The sequence below is a fragment of the Bubalus kerabau genome, chromosome 14 (genome assembly GCF_029407905.1).
Source record: "Bubalus kerabau isolate K-KA32 ecotype Philippines breed swamp buffalo chromosome 14, PCC_UOA_SB_1v2, whole genome shotgun sequence".
NCBI classification, from domain to species: Eukaryota; Metazoa; Chordata; class Mammalia; order Artiodactyla; family Bovidae; genus Bubalus; species Bubalus kerabau.
In genome coordinates, this window is record NC_073637.1 from 18,453,333 (window position 1) to 18,477,134 (window position 23,802).

Consider the following 23,802-nt stretch of genomic DNA (forward strand, 5'->3'; position numbering starts at 1 on the left):
TATTTCCAGGATGATTTGTGACCATGAAAAAAAAAGAAACAGTTATTATTTAGAGGCCTCTACTGATTTGCCAAGCCCACTTCATGCCAAATGGACCTCATTTCATGTTGTTGGAAGAATTAATTGATCATTAGAAGAGGATTATAGCACAAACAGAATATAATTTGATTCCAGCACAGCAGCTGTCCTCATTGTATTAATCATGACTCAATCAGTTAAAAGTCAAGGCAGGGAGGCTGTTTATTAGTCTGTTGAACGGGAAGGACACCAAAGTGGCTCTCACAGTTGAAAGATGAGCTGCAGAAACCAGGCTGTCAAGGGACCAGAAGTGGCACTCACTTCCCCCAGGCCTTCTTGCTCCCCATATCTGTCTGCTGAGTGCTTGGCTTCATCCTGAGGTGACTTCACTTCTTGCTGTAGGAGGATGGCCACTGGCAGCCCCCTATTCATTTTTTCCAAGCTTGGCAACCCTAGCGGAAAGAGAAAACTTCTTTTTCCTCATGGCAGTCACACAGAGTGACTTGTACCTTTATTTTTCACATTTCTGTACTGCATGAATTTTTCACATGGGATACTTTCTAATAAACTTTTTAATACTTTTCTAAAAAATCAAAGTTATCAACATCAATATAAAAAGCTACGTGGACAGACTGTTGTTTACTTAGCTCTTCCCCTTGTTGTTGAGTCGCTCAGTCATGTCTGACTCTAACCCCGTGGACTGTGACCCACCAGGCACCTCTGTCCATGGGATTCTCCAGGCAAGAATACTGGAGTGGGTTGCCATTTCCTTCTTCAGGGGATCTTCCTGACCCAGGAATTGAACCCGCATTTCTGCATCGGCAGGCAGATTCTTTACCACTGAGCCACCTGTGCAGCCCCAGCTTTCCCCCTACTGTTGTACATTTAGCTTGTTTTCAGATCTTACTCTTATAAATAAAGCTGCAATCAATATCTTTGCACGTAAACCTTCGTCCTCGCCTCTGATTAGTTATGTTTGGAAGGAGTCCTAGAAGTAGAATTCCTGGACTAACAGTTTTTAAATATTTTCCAGGTCCCTTAATATACGTGGCTATATTACTTATAAGAAACAAGCCTCTCCCTCAATATTACATTGAGTATGTTTATGTTTATTAAAAAAAATAAAAATATAGGCAAAAAATGGCATTCCTATTGTCATTTATTTTGCATTTATCTGATTGTAACTTTCCCAGGTGGGATCATTTTAACATAAAGCAATAAATGCTAAGGCAGCCATGTGCTATGTGAGCTCTGGGTAGGGGTGTAGCACCTCATCATTGAGGGTGGGGAGTTGGGCTGGGTTGGAATGCCATACTATTATTACCAATCTTACTTAGAATGGGGTGGGAAGGAGGCAATAGTACCAGGACCCATGCTTATGCCTCAGGGCTGTGTACCACACCTTACATGGGCAAATTGAGAAACAAGTATATTCAGGGGAGGCTGATAAAGACGGAATGTCTGAAAACCACATCCTAGAATTATGACGTGTCTTTCTGGCTCATTTCCACATCCTCTCTCCTGGCCCTCCCTCCTCCACATCTGATAGGGGTGTCTGTCTCATGCTGTGCCCCTTATAGGAAACCACTGGTGAAAGTCCCTTTTCTGAACTGAAGCCTCTCTACCAGAGTTCTTTTTTAAAAAAAAATTTTGGCCATGCCACAAGGCATGTGAGATTTTAGTCCCCCAACCAGGGGTTGAACCTGTACCCCTGGCATTGGAAGCACGAGGTCTTAACCACTGGACTACCAGGAAAGTCCCCAGAAACCATCTCTGGCTGACTTAAATAGGAAATCAAATTTACTAGAAGAATGGGGAGGACAGTGGGGTGGGGCTTGGAGAAGCACAGCCAGGTCAAACCGATAAAATGCTCCAAGGATCCAAGAATGGTAGTGATGAAGAATCTCTCTCCCTGCATCTTTGGGTCACTTCTTCAAGATGTGATGAATGTCTCAGGTAGGAGCGGCTTAGTAATTGCGATGAGGTAACATGCTTGAGCCCTGGAGACCAGGTCAACAGGGAAATGAAGTATCCATCCCTGTGGGATCCCCATCGAAGGAGGTGGGCCCTGTCTTGCCCAAACCCACCCAAAGAGAAAATCTCTCATGTAGGAGAAATGTTTAAATTTGGAGTAGCTGAAAAATGGACAATGTCAACTGTGACCCACCCCCACCTCCATGTGATTAATGATTTTCTCCTCTTTTGTGGGAAATCACTGAAATTAGCTATCAAATTTAAGTAAGGTCAGATTTATAACATTGAGAGAAATCCCTCTTCAAACTGATGTTTACTTTCTAATTGTTACTAAAGAACAGAAAGGGTCCCACCTATGACCTCATCTCAAATGAGGTAATGGAATTATGATTAGCTCTGACTTAAGCCCTCTTTTCTGTCTCATGTGAGCTAAGAACACTGACCCTCTTTAGGAAGTCATGGGAGGGGAGGAGAGGAAAGAACCTGAGTTTCTGCTGCCCCCCTCTTTCCCTAAAGACATTCCTATCAACCATAGCTAAGACTTTGGCAAAAGAAAGAAATATGACTTGCTAAACACCAGTTCCAGGGAACCCACCTGCAATGCAGGAGATGCGGTTCTATCCTTGGGTGGGGAAGATCCCCTGGAGTAGGAAATGGCAACCCACTCCAGTGTTCTTGCCTGGGAAAATTCCATGGACACGAGTCTGGCCGGCTACAGTCTATGGGGTCGCAAGAGTTGGACTAGATAGCCACTCAGCAACAACAAAGACCAATTCCAGACCAATTCTGTTTCCTAAGGCTGCTGTAACAAATGACCACAAATCATGCGGCTTAAACACGCGCACGCACACACACACACACACACACACAGGGAGGCATTTATTCTCTCACAGTTCAGGAGCCCAGAAGCCTAAAATCAAGCACCACTAATATCAGCACCACTGGTTCTGTCCTCAGGCTCTTAGAGGATGCTCCGTACTTCTCTCTGAGCTTCTGGTGGTTGCTGGCAGTCCTTGGTGTTCCTTGGCTTACAGAGGCATCATTCCAATTTCTGCCTCCATCTTCACATCACCTTCTTCTCTATGAGTCTGTATGTCAAACCTTCCTTTCCTTTCTGTTAGACTTGGATTTAGGGTCCACCATATATCCAAGATGATCTCATTTCAAGATCCTAATTACATCTGCAAACGCCTTATTTCAAATTAGGTCATGTTTTCAGATGCCAGAGTTTAGGACTTGGATGTATCCTGTCGGGGTATACAGATCACCCACTACATCAACTAAAGGCTGAAGCAAGTGTGATATTTCTTAATGTAGAACACAGAAAACCATTTGGCTGCCTCTGTCTCCTGGTGTTCTGAAATTTTTATTTCATTGCTTATTTAAAACAAAACTAAAACCTAAAATGACAACTATAACTTCTGTGGAGGTCAATTTGGTAGTATCGAACAAAATCATAAATGCGTATCTTTTTGAGGTGGAAGTTCTTTTTATAAATGCTTATCGAGGTATAAGCGTTTCCCTGGTGACTCAGTGGTAAAGAACCTATCTGCCAATGCAGGAGACACAGGTTAGATCCCTGGTCCAGAAAGATCCCCTGAAGAAGGAAATGGCAACCTACTCCAGTATTCTTGCCTGGGAAATCCCTTGGACAAAGGAGCCTGGCAGGCTACAGTCCATGGGGTTGCAAAAGAGTCAGATAGGACTTAGCAACTCTTAACAACAATCAAGGTACAGTAATGCATAAAGAAAAGGGAACAGACTAGGCTGATTTAAATATTGTTCTTTTTTGCTTTCATTTATATTGGGTAAACAATCATCTGGAAGCTTTTTTTTTTCCTGTTGTAAAAGTAATACATATTTAGTGCAAAAAAAATCAGAAAAATTGATTAAAGTACAAAGAAACTACACAACCACCATAATATTGCCATCCAGAAACTAACCATTAATATTTTGTTGTAGTTTCTTTTGGGCTTTTTCCAATACAAATATATGCATACACACATATCCTTTTTTAAAATCAAAGATGGAATTGTATGATATGTAAGTCTTTGTACTTTCTTAACAAGTTACAATACATTATGCACAACTTTCCATGTAATTAACACAGCTGCATCCTAATTTTAAAAAATGTTTATTTATTTGGCTGTACCAAATCTTAGTTATGGCATACAGGATCTTTAGTTGTGGCATGTGGGATCTAGTTCCCTAACAAAGGATTGAACCTGGGCCCCCTGCATTGAGGGCACAGTCTTAGCCATTGGACCACCAGGGAAGTCCTGCATTGTAATTCTTACTGACTGTATAGCAGTCTTCTTAAGGATCCTCTGAGGGACATTCAAGTTGTTCTCCACTTTTTGACATTATAAATAATGCTCATCATACATTTCTAAAAACTCTTAAAAGGTCAAATTTTAAGTGCTAAATATTTAATAATTTCTGTATCTTAGGTGTGAATGGAAAGAAATTTCAGATATTCCCTCCAAACTTGCTTTAGCCATAGCTTTCTCTAAGTACAGCTTCATCTTGCCATTAGCTCAAGAAAACAAGCAACCAAATACTGGGGTAATCTTCTACTCCTCTCTTTCCCTCATGCCTAAATCCAATTAATGAGCAAATTCAGTTGGCTCTTTCTTCCAAACATGCCTAGTATTTGACCATGTCTCATTACCTCCACGGCTCTCATTCTGGTCTGTGTCACTTCATCTGTTGCCTGGATAATCCTGGTGCGCTCCTACCTATAACTGCCAGATTTAGCAAAAAAAAAAGAATACAGGACACCCAGTTAAAACTCAGTTTCATATTAACAATTTATTTTTAACATGTTTGTCCCCAATATTGTATTCTCAAGGCAGCAGAGAAAGGGATTCTTTCCAAAAGTCCGAATAGGTCACTCCTCTGTTCAAACCCTGTGATGTCTTTTCATCTCACTTATAATAAAAAGCAAAAAATCTTTGAGGCCTTGCAGGATCTGCTTCTAGCAGCATTTTCCTCTTTGATCTCACTGGCCAACTGTTCCCCCCTCCCTTCTTGCATCTCTCTTCTCCCAGATATACATAACCTCCTTTAGATCTCTGCTTAAACTTCATGAAGCTCTCTCTAATCGCTATTTAAAATCTCACGCTTCCCTTCACCTTCCCTACTTCACATTTCTCTGTAACACTTACTACCTTGTAACAAACATATCATGTATTTAGTTTTCCTCCTTTCACCAGAATTTAAGTTCCACGAGGGCATTTTTGCTTTTTGTTCACAGCTGCATTCCGAGTGCTTAGAATACTGCCTGGCACGTAATAGATGCTCAATAAATATTTAATACATGTCGAGTTAAGGAAACGCAGACATCCAAATCAATAAACAGCTTTTGTTTCTGTTTCGCTACGGCTCCGCTCACATTCTGATCATTCAGCATGCTGCTATTATCAAAGTAGTCGTGTAACTGCTTTATTTTCAGATAAATTATTTTCTTCTGGAATAGTAGTAAACATTTATATGTAAGGCATAATAATATCTTAGAACCTTAGGTGTTAAAAATTAGAGTTAATTTACATATTAGGAGATCTAAGAGCAGGCGGGGAGAATCTTTTGCTCAAGATCGCGGGCAAGGGTGGCGCTGGGTTACAGAACCTGCTTTTAACTATAATACTCTACCCGCTCGTTTCTAACTCTGTCTCTTAACTCGTTTGGGTTATCAGTAAGAGTCCTTAAGAAACAAAGTCAAAACCTGTCAAAGTCAAGTGCATTCTCCCGCCCCAGTCAAGGACTCCGCATTTTCTATTTGAATCCCGCGTGGCGGGAAGCGGAGGGCTGGTGTCGGAAGGGGCGGGGAGGGGCCACCAGGCCCCGCCAGCCAATCAGAAAGGCCGGGAGCCTCCTTTCCCGCGCCCCCCCACCCCCCCCGCCCCGCCGGCGTCCACGCGCCAAAATTCCAAACAGGACGTCGCGCAGCCATCCGTAGTGTCCCTCCGCCGAGCTCAGCGAGCCGGAATTATCTAAGAAAAAAGAGTAAGCAGTCTCCTGTCACTGTCGCCTCGGCCCCTGATACCGTCGGTGTGGGTTCTGCTCAAATTCGGCCCAAAGCCCTCTGCGCTACGGAGAGGAAAGTTTCGAGCCCGCCGTGGTAGGGTGGCGGCGTGGGCGGGACTGGCGGCGGAGGGATTCCGGGCGCGCGCGCTGCGGCCGGCGGCACGGCGCAAGTGGCGCCAGAATTCGGAGCGCGGAAGCGCCTGAGCGGCTGTTGCCTGAACTCTGGTGCGTCTCCTGCCGCGGACGGCACGGCAAGAAGGGAGAGAAGATGGTGGTCCTTCGCAGCAGCCTAGAGCTGCAGAGCCACCCCGCCGCCTCGGCTACGGACTCTCTGGACTTGTCCAGCGAATTCCTCAGTTTGGAGCAGACCCGGAGGCGGCTCCGCTCGGCCGGCGCCGCTGAGCAGTCCGCCGTCACCGCGGCCGCCGCGGGCGTGAGTACCGGCCTGGGGCGGGCCCCTGGGGCCGGGCCTGGGGGACTGCCCGCTGCCCACTGCCCGGCAGGGCCTTGCGAGATGGGAGTGGGCGGTGGGATCCGAGTGACAGTTGGCTGGGGGTTAGGCAGAGAAGAGGGGGTGTAGGTTGGGAGAAGTATTTGTCGAGGACGCGTAAAATGGAAGGCTTCTTAGGATCGGAGCCCGAAGGGGTGTGTGGGTCTGGTGGAGAGAAGAGCTGACTGTTGAGACGGTGTGTTAATCTGGTTTCACTCAAGAGGAAACCGGAGGTCTCCGCAGCCGAAGCGCAGTTCGGGGCCCCACCTTGGTTAGCGGCTTGCCCCGCCCCCCACCTCGCACACCTCCGAGACCGATGGCCCAGGCTGCCGCCCTAGGTTCGCAGCGATCGCGGGCCACGCGCGTTTACCGAGCGCTTACTTGTGTGCATAACGAGTGTTTTAGGAGCCGCGAGTGGATAGAAAGATTGTGACTCAGGTTTCCTGACCTGGAGTTTACGATCCAGAGAAGTTCGGTAATCCGAACGCCCTGAATAACACCAGGTTGCATAACGTGGAGGGATGGAGAGCGACGTTTCATTTACGTCTTCTTTACTTAAGCCTCATAACAGCACCATGAGAATGGATAATTACGTATCTTACCGATGGAAAAAAAGGACTCGGAAAGTGGTAGATCGAAAGTTGAAACTTGGATCTTCCGCTACCACAACCCGTTCCCTTTCCCTTATTTTCGTGTTAACAGCTATAAACAAGGTCTGTAGGTTTCCATGGAGGTGGAGCAGTATAGTCTTCTTGAAAGAAGTTCTTCTCCTAGGTCTGATGTACAGATGGGATGTTTGATTGGTAGATTGAATTAAGTCCGAGGGAGAGAGTCCCTCCACCTTCCCTCCGCCACCCCCAGCTGCTGAAAGAGACACAGATGGAGGAGACCGCGTTCACAAAATGTTACAGTAATTGAGGAAGCAACAGTACATAGCAAAGTTAAGGCAGCAGAAAGTAGTCTAGTTCTGTTAAAGCGAAGGGTAGTCATGGGGGTGGGGAAAACAGGACAGGAGATAGGGTTAGAACTGGTAAGTCAGACTGAAGCTGAGGGGAGGTGTATATGGTGGGAGAGAGTGAAAAACATAGGTAAGGGAGAGATCGGGATATGAAATTGTCAGAACCTCTTGTAGAGGCCTCATCAGAGTTACTTCTTAACCGAGGGGAATGAAAGAGCCCATTCAGTCTCTGACATTGTGATTCTGAATTGAAAAAACAAATAATTTCCTGACTTTCAGGATCTGTTTCCCAGTCACAGGCTGAAGTTGTTAGAGATCTAGGGAGGCTGGACACTTCTTCAATGGACTTGGTCACTTATTAACCTTTGTTCAGAAGAACTAATTAATTTCAGTAAATATTGAGTGTTTATTATCTTCAGGACAGTGCCAGTTCCTGTGACCGTAATGCTGTATTGAGTAGTGGTTAAGTAATACAGGCACTTAAAACAACTGTTAGTTCTTCCTATGATAAACCATAATGGAAAAGAATATAAAAAAGAATGTGTATGTTTATGTGTAACTGAGTCACTTTGCTGTGCAGCAGTAGTTAATACAGTGCTGTAAATCAACTATACTTCAGCAGTAAAGAAATTTTAAAAAATGTTCTGAACATCAGCTTACCAATATCAGCAGGTTTCTGTACTTTTTGAAAGGGGGTGAAACCCACCACATGGCTAATGAGAATTAAATGTGATCATGCACGTAAGGCAATTACGTGGACATTTGGCTGACATATAGGACACAGTTATTGTCAGCTGTTAAGACCTCAGTCAACTTTAATGGGCACTTTTTTTTTCTTTGAAGTTTCTGAGACTGAAAACCTTAGAGTCATCCTTTTCTCTTCATATTAGCAAATTCTGTTGCCTTCACTTTCAGAATATATTCAGAATCTGACTACTACTCAGCTGCTCCAGTGTTGCCTTGCTGATTCAAGCTGTTAGCTCTTGCCTAGATTATTAAAATAGATGTTTTTATTTTTGTTTTTTGTTACATTGGGTGGCTTGTGGCATCGTAGAACCAGGGATTGAAACTAGGCCCTGGCACGGAGTCCTAACCACTGCACCACCAGTGAATTCCCATGGGTTGTTAACGTAGATTCTTCACCAGCCTCCCTTATTTGCCACCCTTACATATACATATACACCCTCCTCCCTTGAAAGTCTGAGTTCTCAGTATAGCTTACAGAGGGATCTTTTTAAAAGTCGTAACAGTTGATCACTCTGCTCAAAAATCCCTATCTAAATAGAATAAAAGTTGAGAAACAGCCCTATACATCCTTGCCCCCTTCCCTTTATGATGACATCCTCTTCTCTTCTTCCTTTTGAAAAACCCAGTCTATTGCAGCCACTTTGGCCTAGCTGCTCATTGAATCCCAGAGCCTTTGCACTTGTTCTACCTTCGGTTGGGAATATTCTTTCCCTGGATATCTGCATCAGATGTTCCTTTACCTTTTACATTTTTTTAAAATTAAAAGCAACAACAACAACTCAGAACTCATAGTAGTTAATGTGTTCCAAGAATCTTACAAATATTAACTCACTCCTCATAACTTTGTAAGATAGGCATCCTTGTTTAACAGGTAAGGACAGACTTTAAATAACTTGCTCAGTTCACCTTTATATGAAGACGTAGCGCTACAAGTCCCACGTAGGAGAACCTGGATGACGTAGCCTGTTTGAAGTGTTTGCTAACTACCTTGTCCTAATAGCCCTACTGAAAATTGCAAACTGCTCATTGTCAGGATGCTCTGCTCTGTTTTATGTTCCTAGCATTTACTACCTCCTAAATATTGTATAATTTCCTACTTTTAAAATATTCTTCTCTCCCCAAATCAGAATGGAACTCCATAGGGATTTGGATTTTGAACTTTTGTTCAGCAGTATATACTCCTAGCACCTAGAGCATGTTAGGTGCACAGTAAATATTTTGTTGATTGTCTTGCTGTATCAGTGGTATGTGGTGGTCGAGCAGCTAGCACTTGGATGGTTGTCGGAGGGTAGAAAAGATATTTTTTCCCAGCTAGGATTTCCAATAGGGATTATTACACCTTTTTGAGACATAGTGTTCCTCCTTAGGATAGATTGTAACCAGAGGGTTATTTAGTGAGCCTGGGATTGGGTCTTGAGGGGGTAATATATTCATGCTGAGGAAGTTTACCAATAGAAAAAAATGAAACATACCGTTGTGATTGGAATATTTTCTAATTACAGGACTTTACATTCAGTGGATTTGATTTGATTATAGCTTGCTTTTTACATCAGTTATGCATTTCAGAAACTTCCTTGATCCACTCTCATTGTACTTGAGTATTTCTTAGTCTCATTCATGCTTTTATTGACAGAGCATTTCTTGGAGTAGATTTCTTTTTGAAGATGGTTGGATTTATTCATATTCGTTAACTTGTATTTTTCTTCATCTGATCTTGGAGGTTGACCTCCAGGTTCTAAAGATAGAGTTACCTGTTAACCACATTTTGCTTTTACGTTTTGAATATGATCTCACTTAACTGGGCTTAAGGATTTTTTTCCCCCTGACCTATATGGGTTCCTGGAAAATATTTTGTTGTTGTTTTAAATCTGTTTCTTTGATTTTATTTTCTTAAACTTTATAAGTTTGGATGCCCCTTTCTTTTGGAGTCAGGCTAGCCATTGTCCTTCTGGGCTTTCACAGAGCTGAGTCTCTTCAATTCATTAAAGTTAGGGTTGTTTTTCATGCTGAAGAGACATTTAAGGATGGGTAGTGGGGTTAGGTTGTGTTTGTGTACATTTTATTCTGTATGTTATTAGGTAAAATAAACACACTGTAGTATGTAGAAGGTATTGGGTTCTTTTCTTTTTTCATTGTATGTTTATTTAGAAGTCTGGAAAGATAATATACAACCCTTGGGAGATATATATACAACCCTTGGGAGATTTTTTAAAACTTGAAACATATCACAACATAATGAAAAATGCACAGTTCAGTGAAGTATCTCAAAGCATGGATAGATTTTGACATGTAGTGGTGAATATTACTCCCTGGAGTTGGCCACTATGGATTTGAGGGAGTGTACTTGTTTTGTGACAATAATAGATAGTCCGTTTTTATGTTTGTTTTGGGCTGGCTCTTGATTTTAGGCTTAGAAGTTGCAACTTTTAGATCAGGAATCTGATAAGATAGTGTTTAAGATGGATTATAGACAACAAATCTGGGAGTTTCGAAGACCAGTTAAAAGATTATAATGCTGGTAGCTACCAGGCATGTAGCACTTGCTGTGTGCCGGGTTTCCCCTGTAAAGTAACCATTAAGCAGTTTGTTAAATAGATTCATGTAATGGCTGGATTACTATTCATTCATTCAAAAAGATTTTTAGAATAATACTTCATGACTTGGGAAAATGATTGTATCACTAGAAAAAAGTTACAAAGCATAAATAATATTAGCTCAATTTAAAAATTGTGTGAATATGTATGCATAGGAAAAGAATGGTTTGTGTATCCAAAGGTTAACCCATTTCTATCTGTGGATAACTGAAATTGAGGGTGATAGTTTTATTGTTGTACATTTCTTAATTTTTCCATTTGTAATGGGCACATATTGCTTTTATTTTTATATTGCTTTTATAAAGAACATTTTTGAAAGTTATATTTTTAAATTCCTCAGTGTATGCCCAGATACAGGTGATTCTCAAAACACTTGTTTTGTTTTTTTCGCCATGCTGTTAAGGAGAGCCTTTCTTGATGCTTAGTACTTACTTAGGGATAATGAACTAAGCCAATCTCTGCTCACAGATTCACTTAGACTGCTTAAAGGTTAAGTCTTCTGAGTTTCTCAGGGAATCTTTTTTCCCAGTATTTAGCACTCCCCTCCTTTTTTTCTGTAGAAACCTTTTTTTTTTTTAATTCCCAGGAATATGGTGACATTTACTTTTTTTTTATTGTAATATAAATAACAAAATTTATCACTTTAGCCATTTTAAATATAGAGTTTTGTAACATTAAGAACATTAACATTATTCAATAACCCATCACCACTCTCAATCTCCAGAATTTTTCATCTTCCAAAACAAACTCTGTACTTATTAAATATTCCCTGGTATTTTTAAGAATAAGGGAATTCTCTGGAATTCCCTGGTGGTCCAGTGGTTTGAACTCAGCACTTTCACTGCAGTGGCCCAGGTTGAATTCCTGGTCTGAGAACTGAGATCCCGCCCAAGTGGCCAGAAAATCACACACACACACACACACACACACACACACCTGGTCTGAGAACTGAGATCCCGCCCAAGTGGCCAGAAAATCACACACACACACACACACACACACTCTCTCTCTCTCTCTCTCTCTCTCTCTCTCTCTCTCTCTCTCTCTAACTCTCCATTTTCCCTCTTCTGAGCCCCTGGCAAGGAGTCTCATAAGAGGAAACCTACAATATTTGTTCTTTTGTGACTGACTTATTTCACTTAGCATAGTATATTCATTCATGTTATTTCAGTGTGTTAAATTTTCCTTTATTTTTGACTGAATAATATTTCATTGTGTGTACTATATATTGTTTTAATTCATTCATTTGTTGATGAACTCTGCTTTCACCTTTGGGCTATTGTGAATATGCTGCTGTGGACAGAAGCGTTCAGATATCTCTTCAGGCCCCTGTTTTCACTTTTTTTTGAGTATTATGCCCAAAAGCAGCATTGCTGGATGATGTGGTAATTCTGTGTTTAATTGTTTTTGAAGACTTGCCATATTCGTTTCCACAGTATACACAGGGGTTCCAGTTTCTTCACTTTCTTGCCAACACTTACTTTCTCTCTCTCTCTGTCTCTTTTTTTTCCCTGGTAATAGCCTTCCTAATTGGTGTGATCCCCTGTTGGGTTTGATTTCTGTTTCCTTATGACTAGTTATGTTGAGCATCTTTTCATGTGTATATGGGCTATTTGTGTATATTCTTTGAAGAAATGTCCATTCAAGTCCTTTGCCTGTTTTTAACTTTTTATTGTTGTGACAGTATAGAATTTCTGTATATATTGTGGGTATTAGTCCTTTGTCATTGTCAAATACATGATTTGCAGATACGTTCTCCAGTTCCAGGGGTTTCCACTTTACTTAATTGATAATGTCCTTTGTACAAAAGTTTTTTTAATTTTGATGAAGTCCAACTTATCTTTTTATTTTGTTGTCTGTGCTTTTGGTGTCCTAAGAAATCGTTGCCAAATCCAATATCATGAAAGTTTTCCCTATGTTTTTTTCTGAGTTTTTAAATTTTTTTAGCTTTATAATCTTTTACATTTTTAAGCTGCCATCTAAGGTCCTCCCCATCCCCCACATCAGTTTAAATAGTTACAAAGGAGATAATTTCTGTCATTTTTTTAAAGTTGACATTAAAAAATAAAACTATTGCATCACACTTTTATAAGTAACCCCTGGAATCTAAAAATCGTAGTTATTTGATACCTGTCTTGAAGCATTAAAAGTTAACGCATGAACAAGCTCTTTTAGCAGCCAGAAATTTTACCTTGATTCTTTTCTCTTTTAATTTTTATTTCCCATCCACTTAACTAACAGCATTTTATCTTGATATATTTTCATGCTTGAAAGTCGTTTGTTAATTATCCTTTCATACTTGTAAAACAAAATTTGTATTTTTCCACTTTTCCATGACAGAGCTCCAAGAAATAAAATTTTTGTGCATTAAATTATTGTAATTATTAATATTCAACTGATCAAAACAACAAAAAATATTTTTATTAAAATGATTAAACATAGGAAGTAATATTTTATTAGGATTTCATGTGGTTGAAGTCTCCCTACCCACCCAGGTAGCTTATGTATCTGTGGGCAGATCTTATTTATTGTTGAGGACAGTGTTTTGGCATCTTGTGTCATTGTTTTTGTAAAGGTAAGTGCTGAGAAACATTGTTCATATAAATAAATAGATAGTAATGAAAGGAGTTTTGTTTGCAGTGCCACTCAGTTTTTCTGGCTCATGTGCAGAAAATCACTTGCCAAACATTTTTAATGGTCTCTTAGCTTGATTAGGTCTCCTTTCAATTTTGTTAAAAGCAAAGAATTGGGAACATCTAACAAAGGAAAGGATTTGTTGCCTAGCATAGTCATTCATTTTCTTAACACCTACATTAGTGTTTTTCTATGTTTGGCTCTTCTAAGATTTGTAATGCCTTGAAGCAGCCCATAATAGTAAGATTCAGAATGAGTGAGAGATATGACTTTCTTTTGTAAAATGGGAGAAAGGTAAATTTAAGAGGATGCCTTGTGTTAGGATGTCTTCTTAAATCCATTTTAAGAAAAAGTACATATGGAATTTGAGAAACTGAAAATAAATACCCTTAAACAATTTTTTTTGGAGTCTTATATTATAAGATGTAGGTACTCATTTTAAAAATAATGCACTTATCTAAATGCATAGGTGTTCTTTTTTCAGACATCTTGAAATACGGGCACATTGATAAAAGTGTGTAACTCAGACATACCACTTAATATCTTATGAAGAACCTAATTTTTTTTAACTTGTCCTCTCATGCCTTTAAGAGAATGTCTCTTACACAGGTCCTTATGATATAAATATTCTTACTTGTGAACCCATCAAATATTCTTCCTGAAACAAAATTAAATGACAAAATATCCTAATAAAACATAAAGAAATGACCAGGTAAAGCCAGCCTAAGAAGCGTGGGGGGAACGATGTTTCATTTAAAAAAATAAATGCCTGTTTTTCTAAAATTATAAATTTTTAGAGTAGTAAAATTTAGGATTATAGAGTTGTTAGGTACATTTGCTTCTCTTCTAATGTAAAAATATCCTTTATGTGATTTCTAAGAGGCATGTATGAAATCTTGAACAGTTTATGATGGAACCTCTGTAGCTTATAAAGCCAACCCACTAACTTAGAGAGTCTCTACTGAGCAAAAACAAAGTTACGTGGCACTCTATGGTTTTTACAAGAAATTAACATATTTAATGGAGAAGGAAATGGCAGCCCACCCCAGTATTCTTGCCTGGAGAACCTCATGGACAGAGGAGCCTGGAGAGTCCATGGGGTCATAAAGAGGCAGACACGACTTAATAACTGAACAATTAACATATTTAAACAGTCTTTAAATTCACTTTTACATTATCTGACTGAAACTGTGTGAGATAGTAATGACTCCTTTTTGTCATTGAAGCCAAAATTGCTTCTGAAGCCAAAAGTTCTGATTGTCTAGTTATTTTAAAGTTGCCGCCAGTGGTTCCAAGTTTGTGTGTGTATCTTTCTAACTTCTGTAGCCTTAAAAAAGAGGAGCACTTACTGTTATGAACTAGTACAACTTTTTATCAGTGGCAGAAAATTTCACTCTAGACTACTTGTTATGAAATAGAACTATAAACCATTAATAAATCTTAAATTAGCCACCTTATAGACATTATTCATACTTGTTTATCATAAAATGATTATCCTAGATATTAACTATTTTAGTTTCTTGTGGAGATGCAAAAATAATACTGTTCCAAAAGCAGTTGTTACAAACTTTTTAATCAGAGAGAAGTCTTAGGAGTTTAACTGGGATATTTGACTGAAGAAAAAAACTTAAATGGCTTTTAAAATTTTTCTTTTGAAGGATGGGTCTTCAGTTAAGGAAGTTGAAACCTACCACCAGACACGTACTTTAAGGTCCTTGAGAAAAAATGCACAGAATTCTTCAGATTCTAGTTTTGATAAGAATACGGTGATAACGGAGAAACATGCTAATGGCAGACATTTTACAAGGTAATACAGATGCTTGAATGTTAATTCAAAATAGTTTTAAAGTATTAATTCAGGATTTGCATTTAATTTTTAAGTGTGTTCTTAACTGATCAAAAGTTCAAGTTATAAAATGAAATTTATTTGAAATGAAATTGTGCGAAATGAATATTATTGAATTAAAAATTTAATATGTACTAGGTTTCTTATTTTCTTATTCAAAGGCAGTGTCTGTTACGTGTGTGAGTGCAGCTGACAAGGTTGGTTGACACAGAATCAGTTCTGGGTACTTGAGTAATCTAAAGAGACTTTTATGACTGTAACTTGCTTATGATATATGCTTCTGATTCAGAGCCTATGCTTTGCATGCTAAGTTGCTCCAGTCACCTCCGACTCTTTACGATCCTTTGGAGCCCACCAGGCTCTTCTGTCCATGAGATTCTCCAGACAGTACTGGAGTGGGTTGCCATGCCCTCCTCCAAGGGATCTTCCCAACCCAGGGGTTACACCTGGTCTCTTACAACGCCTGCGTTAGCAGGCAGGTTCTTTACAGCTAGTGCCAGCTGGGAAGCATGTATAAAAAGCTTTTATTCAAGAAAGTATTTGTATTTCTGATTGCTTGCTATCAAGTTTTTCATCAATTCAAAGTCATTTATGAATATCTCTGTTGATATGCTTCTAAAACTTTTCACAAAGGAGGCAGAACGTGTTTTTCCTTTATTTTTGGTTTTTGATTTGTTCAGTGGGACTAGGTGGCTTTATACATATTTAAATTTCATTTCTCAAGAACCCTGAGATAGATAGCATGAATCCCATCTTAATACTCAAGGAATTAGTTTCAGTGAATTAGGAAGTATGTACTTCATGGAGCTTAAGTTTACTTGGCCCAGGGAAAATTTAAATCTAACTTTAATTAGCTCAGAACCTTCACTTTTCTCCCCATTTTGGTGGGCTTAATACAGATGGTGGGGGTGCCAATTAGAATAAAATTTGTTTTGATGAAATAATTATATTTACATTAATTCTTCTCATAAAGAATGGAAGCCCACTTACTCTCAAGTAGAATTTTTTTATTCTTAAATTGTGTAACAGATTCTCCAGATAAGTGAGGTTGTGCCGTTTTAAGTTTGTTTCTTTGTTACTGTTATTTTTCAATTATTTACTTGGTCTATTATTATATGTATTTAAATCAGCATCTTATTTCATCTACTGTTCATGGAATTGAAGAAGGAAATGGTAACCCACTCCAGTATTCTTGCCTGGAAAATTCCATGGACAGAAGCGCCTGGTGGCCTACAGTCCATGGGGTCACAAAGAGTTGGACATGACTGAGCACATTCATGGAATACCTACTACTGTATTTCATGGAATCCAAGGTAGCAACAATTGAAACATGCAACATTATTTTATGAGACAGTAAGAAAGGAAAAAACACTGAAAATTAAAACTATGACATACCATCAGTTATAATATACATCCCAATTTTGGGGATGTTAAATGGGGAGGGGTACAGTTTTTAGAATCATTGAAACACAATTTAAGTTACCCCACTCTTTCTAAAATTTGTCTTCTTAGAGTAAAGTTGGGAGGAGAGGGTCCATAAATTCTCAATGAGAATTTTAAGATTTCTTTCATGATCCGAAGAAAAAAATAACTGTTCTAAATCATCTGCCTTGCTGCCTTATAGAGAGCAGCCATAAAAGAAACCATCTACCTTGCTGCCTTACAGAGAACAGCCATAAAAGTTCAGGCTCTGCATTTATGTTTACAGTTGGCCCCAAGTAGTACTGCTTTAGTTATCTCAGGGTCATGAGATGAGAACCCAGTCTGACCTTGATACATAAGCGATGCCTCTGCTTCCAAGAGAAAGCTGTGTGATGTGATGTCATACATGCCGTTCAGATGAAGGTTTAGAGCCCTTTAGATAAGAGAAGTGGATGTGTCGAGTCATCCAGATGCACAACAAGCATGATAGGTAGCATGCTAAACTCAAGAGAAACCCATAGCAATCTGAATTAAAATCACACAGCAAATAGAATTTGTGTCAGGAAACCTCCAGTGTATTCTGTTAATATTTTTGTTGATGGTTGTTTTTATAGTTTTATTTGTATAAAACTTAAATGAATTTATATCTAGTTTGGCTTGTACATAATCATAAAAAAATTAATATAGGAAATCCTCAAAATCTTTATAAGGCTCTGTATGTTACTCAGGTTTGTGAAACATTGTGCTCAGTGTTAAAGGAATGTATTAAAATAAATGCTGTTTTAATCTTGATTTAAAGATGAATGACTTGGTGTTTTTAAATTAGAATCTTCCTAAAATATATTGAATTCCTGTCTTTTTATTATTTTAAAATAACCATTGAAATATGATTTACATACCATAAAATTCATGATTTTTAAGTGTAATTCATTGGTTTTAGAGTATTTAGTGGTATTGTGCAAGTGTTGCTGCTGTCTAATTTCAAGACATTTTCTTCACCCTAAAACGAAACCCTGTGCACCATTATCCCTCCATCCTCAGCCCCTTGGGAACTGCAAATCTACTTTCTATCTCTATTTTGATTTCTAAATCTATTTTCTATCTATTTGCCTATTCTGGACATTTTATACAAGCAGAATCATACAATGGCCTTTTGTGTTTGGCTTCTTTTACTTGATACAATGTTTTGAAGGTTTATCTATATTGCAGTGTCTATCAGCACTTCATTTTATTGTCAAATAAGATTTCGTTATATGAATGTTTTGTTTATCCACTCATTAGTTGATGAACATTGAATTGTTTACCCTTTTGGATTATTTTGAATGATGTGAAGACTGGTGTACAGATATTTGTGTGGACATAGAGTTTTGGTTTTGGGGTATATGCCTTGAAGTGAATTATTGGGTTGAATGGTAACTCTGTTTTAATGTTCAACTGCCAAACTGTTGTCCATAGCAGCTGTACCATTTTATATTCTCACCAGCACTGTATGAGGATCCCACTTTGTCTGCATCCTCACTAACACTTGTCATAGTTTGTCTCTTTGATTTTAGCCATGTTAATGGGTATGAAGTATCTCGTGGTTCTGATTTGCCTGTCCTTAATGGTTAATAATGTTGGATTATTTTTCTTGTGCTTGTTGGCTGGCTCTTTATATGTTTCCTGTAGAGAATAATTCCTGTCTTTAAAAGAATTCCCTGTATTCAGATCATTATTGCAAAGGCTGTAATTTATATAGATAACATCAGGATCTGTTCGTACAAGACTTACATAACGTGGCCTATAGTATTTTTGAATTCTGCTTTATCTAGTTTGCCTATTTCTTACCAGGATGACTGTTCGCTATTGCCAGTTTGCCTGATTATAATAATTTTTTTACTTCTTTCTGTGTGTTTTTACCCACCAACCCTTTGTTTTCAGTCTATTTGGGACTCGAAGACCAGGGAACCAAGGTTTATAGAATAATACAGAAAGATTTGAGTAACTATGGCTTGAGGGAAGACTATATATTTGTTTGGTCCTAAAGTTCTTAACTAGGGTCTACTAATAGAGTTTTTTCAGGCAGCATATGAAAACTCTGAAACAATGTTTTAAACTTACATGTGTATATGCAGTTTTCTAGGGAGAAAAGTGGAGAAGGAAATGGCAACCCACTCCAGTACTCTTGCCTGGAAAATCCCATGGACGGAGGAGCCTGGTAGGCTGCAGTCCATGGGGTCGCTAAGAGTCGGACACGACTGAGTGACTTCACTTTCACTTCTCACTTTCATGCATTGGAGAAGGAAATGGCAACCCACTCCAGTGTTCTTGCCTGGAGAATCCCAGGGACGGGGGAGCCTGGTGGGCTACCGTCTATGGGGTCGCACAGAGTCGGACACGACTGATGCGACTCAGCGGCAGCAGCAGGGAGAAAAGACCCATAGCTTTCATCATATTCTCAGGAGTTGACAAAAGTCCAGACATCTGTTTTTGTAAATAGTTTCACTGGAACACGGCCATGCCCATTCATTCTGTCGAGGGCTGCATTCCTCCTTCAGTGTTAAGAGTTGTATGAGTAGTTATGACAGAAACTGTACAGCTGACAAGCCAAAAATATTTGTTATCTAGCTGTTTAAGAAAAGGTATAGCAACCCTTGCAAGTAGGAAATTGCTTCCCTTCCCCTACAGACAAAAAAAGAAAAAGACACTGCTTTAGTCTTTGTATCCCTAGCATCTATTAGGGGGGCCTTGTTTGTAGAAGTGTAGACCTACATGGTATGGAGAGAGGGGCTCTTCCATGAGGAAACTCTATGAACCTGTAAACAAACTAGCCCTTGATCTGTAGATGGATTGCTGAAAAGTGTTTCTTTTTGTTCTTCATTCTTAAAGCCTGTTCCAAAAGAGTTAAGGAAGTCTAATGATGACCTACATTGTTAGGAAGATATAGATGGTTTAGAATAAGATGGTTTCATTTTAAAGTGTTGCATTTGAAATTCCACGGGTATAACCAGCCCACTTGCAAAGAGCTTGATTTATAGGTTGATTAATGAAAGTGAAAGTCGCACTGTCCCGTCCCGACCGACTCTTTGAGACCCCATGGACTGACTATACAGTCCATAGAATTCTCCAGGCCAGAACACTAGAGTGGGAAGCCTTTCCCTTCTCCAGGGGATCTTCCCAACCCAGTGATCAAACCCAGGTCTCCCGCATTGCAGGCAGATTCTTTATCAACTGAGCCACAAGGGAAGCCCAAGAATACTGGAATGGGTAGCCTTTCCCTTCTCCAGGGGTTCTTTCTGACCCAGGAAACGAACCGGGGTCTCCTGCATTACAGGTGGATTCTTTACCAACTGAGCTATCAGGGAATATATAGCCTATCCAGGTATGGAAAATTGAATCCCTAAAAATAATGAGTGAATGAGACATACTGCTTTGTTTGCTTCAATGGATTTGGGGAAAAATAGAGGAAGATACTTTTTTTAAAAGCCTTTGGAAGATGTTCTTTCCAATCCTGCAGACTCTGTATGTCAGTTTGTAGATGGGATATCTGATTCACAAATGTGACCGTTTCTACCTGTGAATAATAATGCATGTTGTGTGAAGATTGTAGCCAGCACATGTTCTTAGAGGAAAATTAACATGTCACTAATTTCTGTGATGTGTTCTTAGGTCCTCAAGGATGTGGGACCACTATATTCTTATTGTATAAAACACCTTGTCTTCTCTTTGCCCACTATTCAGTTCAGTTATACCTAAAGACTTAGGATAAGGATTTCATTTCATGTTTTAAGTAAGATACTATGGTTTGATTAGTTCTGCTTAGCTAAGACTTAATGCATACAGTTGACCCTCTGTATCCACTGATTCTGCATGTGCAGTTTCAATCAACTGTGGATCACAAATATTTTCCAACCAAAAATTCCAGAAAGTTCCAAAAAGCAAAACTTGAATTTACCACTCACTAACAACAGTTTGTTGTGATCCACACAGTCAAAGGCTTTGGTGTGGTCAGTAAAGCAGAAGTAGATGTTTTTCTGGAACTCTCTTGTTTTTTCTATGAGCCAATGGATGTTGGCAATTTGATCTCTGGTTCCTCTGCCGTTTCTAAATCCGGCTTGAACATCTGGACGTTCTTGGTTCATAAACTGTTGAAGCCTTGCTTGGGGAATTTTGAGCATTACTTCGCTGGCGTGTGAGATGACTGCAGTTGTGTGGTAGTTTGAACATTCTTTGGCACTGGCTTTCTTTGGGATTTGAATGAAAACTGACCTTTTCCAGTCCTGTGGCCACTGCTGAGTTTTCCAAATTTGCTGGCATATTGAGTGCAGCACTTTGACAGCATCATCTTTTGGGATTTGAAATAGCTCAACTGGAATTCCATCACTCCACTAGCTTTGTTCGTACTGATACTTCCTAAGGCCCACTTGACTTTGCATTCTAGGATGTTTGGCTCAAGGTGAGTGATCACACTATCATGGTTATCTGGGTCATTGTGATCTTTTTTGTATAGTTCCTCTGTGTTTTTGCCACCTCTTCTTAATATCTTCTGCTTCTGTTAGGTCCATGCCATTTCTGTCCTTTATTGTGCCCATCTTTGCGTGAAATGTTCCCTTTATATCTCCAGTCCCTTGGACTGCAAGGAGATCAAACCAGTCAATCCTAAAGGAAATCAGTCCTAAATATTCATTGGAAGGGCTGATACTGAAGCTCCAATACTTTGGCCACTTGATGGGAAGAACTGATTCCTTGGAAAAGACCTGATGCTGGGAAAGATTGAAGGCGGGAGGAGAAGGTGATGACAGGATGAGATGGTTGGATGGCATCACCGACTCAATGGACATGAGTTTGAGCAGGCTCTAGGAGTTGGTGATGGACAGGGAAGCCTGGCATGCTGCAGTCCATGGGGTCGCAAAGAGTTGGACACGACTGAGTGACTGAACTGAACTGAACAACTGTTTATGTAGCATTTACATTGTATTAGATATTACAAGTGATTTGGAGATGACAAAGAGGATGGACATGGGTTATATGTATATACAAGAGGATGGACATGGGTTATATGCAAATTCTAAGAGACTTAAGCATCCTTGGATTTTGGTATCTACGGGGGACCCTAGAACCAATCCCTTCCTCACACTGAGGGACAACTGTATATCATTGAATTTCACAACAGGGTTCTTAGCCTATATTTAGCTATAACTTATATAAACATATTTTTCCATTGTCCTAGTTCATAATATTATGAAATACAGGATTTAAAATTATGTCAATTATCTTGAGTTATTTAATATATTTTTTAATATAGGCAGTTGGCCAGACAGCAGGCTGATAAAAAAAAAGAAGAGTGCAAAGAAGGTAAGTAATGTTAAAGGCATTTAAAGTTTCTTAAATATTCAGTTTTTGTTTACAGGCATACTGAGGTACATACAATTAACTGTCTATATTTAAAGTATACAATTTGTTTGGTTTTGATGCAAGTGTGTGCTATCAAACCATGACCATGAGAAGGTAGTAAAGATAACCACCTCCCAGAATTTCCTCAGGCCCCTTTATAATCACTGCTGGCTTCCCCAGCTCCTCTCCATGCCCTCCATGCCCCAAGGTTCCTAAGTGGCCGCCAATCTGCTTTCTGCCACTGTAGAGTAGTTTGTATTTTTTACAGCTTTATATCAATGGAATTATACAGTATGTGTTCTTTTTGTCTGGCTTCTTTTACTCAGCATAATTTCTTTGAGAATCATCCATAGAGTTGCTTTCTATTGCTGAATAGTAGTATTCCATTATATGGATATACCACAGTTTTTTTCCTTAGCTTTCTTTTAATATAATTGATATATAACTGTTAATTTAAGGAGTACAAGGAATGTTGATTCGATCCTTATATATTACAAAATGATTATTATCATGGTTTTAGCTAACACCTGCATCATGTCACGTAATTGCCATTTCTCTTATTGCTGAGAACATTCATGCTGCAGTCTCTTAGCAACATTAAATATCCAGTACAGTATTATTAACTATAATCAGTCTGCTGTACGTTAGAGCTCCAGAACTTACTCATTTTATGGCTGAAAATTTGTATTCTTTGACCAACAATCTTCTCCTTTCTCTTACTCCCCACCCAGTCCTTTGTAATCATTATTCTAGTCTCTGTTCCTGGATCATACATATAAGTGATGTCATTTAGTATTTGTCTTTCTCTGACTTACTTCATTTAGCATAATGCCTTCAAGGTCCATCCGTGTTACTGCCAATGGCGGGATGTCCTGTTTCTTATGACTAAACACTGTTCTGTTGTATGTGTATTCCACATATTCTGTGGGGGATTTTTGTTTGTTTTTTGGGTTTGTTTTTGGGGTGGTGGCATGCCACACAGCTTGTGAAATCTTAGCTCCCCAACCAGGGCCCAGGGATTAAACCCAGACCCTCATAGTAGAAGTGTGGACCACCAGGAAGTTCCCAGTCCCACATATTCTTTATCCATTCACCTCTTGGTGGATACAGGTTATTTCTCACAGTTAGTCTGTCTGTCTTTTGATGGACATTTGTTTTGGGTTGTTTCCATTTGGGGGGCTGTCACAAAACTGCTTCAAACACTGTATACAAGTCTTTGTATTATTTATATATGTGTGTTTTCTCTTGAGAGTGGTATGATCGGACTTATAGTAGGTGTGTGTTGTTTATTTTTACATAAGATAAGGGTAAGTTCAAGAAATTAAAACTTTGTTACATGAAAGTGTAGCTCTTCAGTTGTTCACTTTAGAATTGTTTTATAAATGCTGTTATTTCAAATCTTTCTGTTTACTTTTATGTACACATCTGTGAAGACAAAGCAATTGCAGTTACTCGGTCACTGAGGACTAGAAACATAGTTCAAAAAACAGAACACTTGCATGAAGAGAGTGGTGATGTTGAAGTTCGCCGGAGCTGTAGGATCAGAAGCCGCTATGGTAGTGTGAACCAGTCTGTACTGTTTGACAAACTTATAACAAAGTAAGTAAAACTCATTTAGATGAAGATGATTTAGCTGACAAAAACTTTTCGTTGGGGACTAAATTTTGACTAGCATGAATGTTAAATGCATTCAGCTTATGTAAGTATAAAGTGATTATTA

At 39.2% G+C, this 23,802-nt stretch overlaps 1 protein-coding gene and 1 long non-coding RNA gene across 5 annotated transcripts in view; one reads left to right on the forward strand and one right to left on the reverse strand.

Annotated features, from left to right (window-relative positions):
* Positions 1-215: 215 nt before the first annotated feature.
* On the reverse strand, positions 216-6,165 carry LOC129626646 (uncharacterized). Of its 3 annotated transcripts, none has more exons than XR_008702111.1 (3): positions 6,038-6,165; positions 4,664-4,736; positions 216-470 (listed from the first exon to the last, which is right to left on the reverse strand). It is a non-coding gene; the product is annotated as an uncharacterized LOC129626646 (long non-coding RNA). The 3 variants fall into 3 exon arrangements; XR_008702109.1 differs by lacking the exon at positions 6,038-6,165 and adding an exon at positions 5,717-5,766; XR_008702110.1 differs by lacking the exon at positions 6,038-6,165 and adding an exon at positions 5,163-5,704.
* ATAD2 (ATPase family AAA domain containing 2) overlaps positions 5,962-23,802 on the forward strand; it is a 64,595-nt gene continuing 46,754 nt past the window's right edge. Inside the window, exons 1-4 of one of the 2 annotated variants that reach the window (XM_055545896.1) lie at positions 5,962-6,451; positions 15,100-15,248; positions 21,994-22,043; positions 23,516-23,681. In XM_055545896.1, the coding sequence (XP_055401871.1) occupies positions 6,287-6,451; positions 15,100-15,248; positions 21,994-22,043; positions 23,516-23,681 (530 nt within the window). In that variant the 5' untranslated portion in view covers positions 5,962-6,286. The remainder of the gene's footprint in view (positions 6,452-15,099; positions 15,249-21,993; positions 22,044-23,515; positions 23,682-23,802) is intronic. The other variant, XM_055545895.1, reaches the window with a different exon arrangement.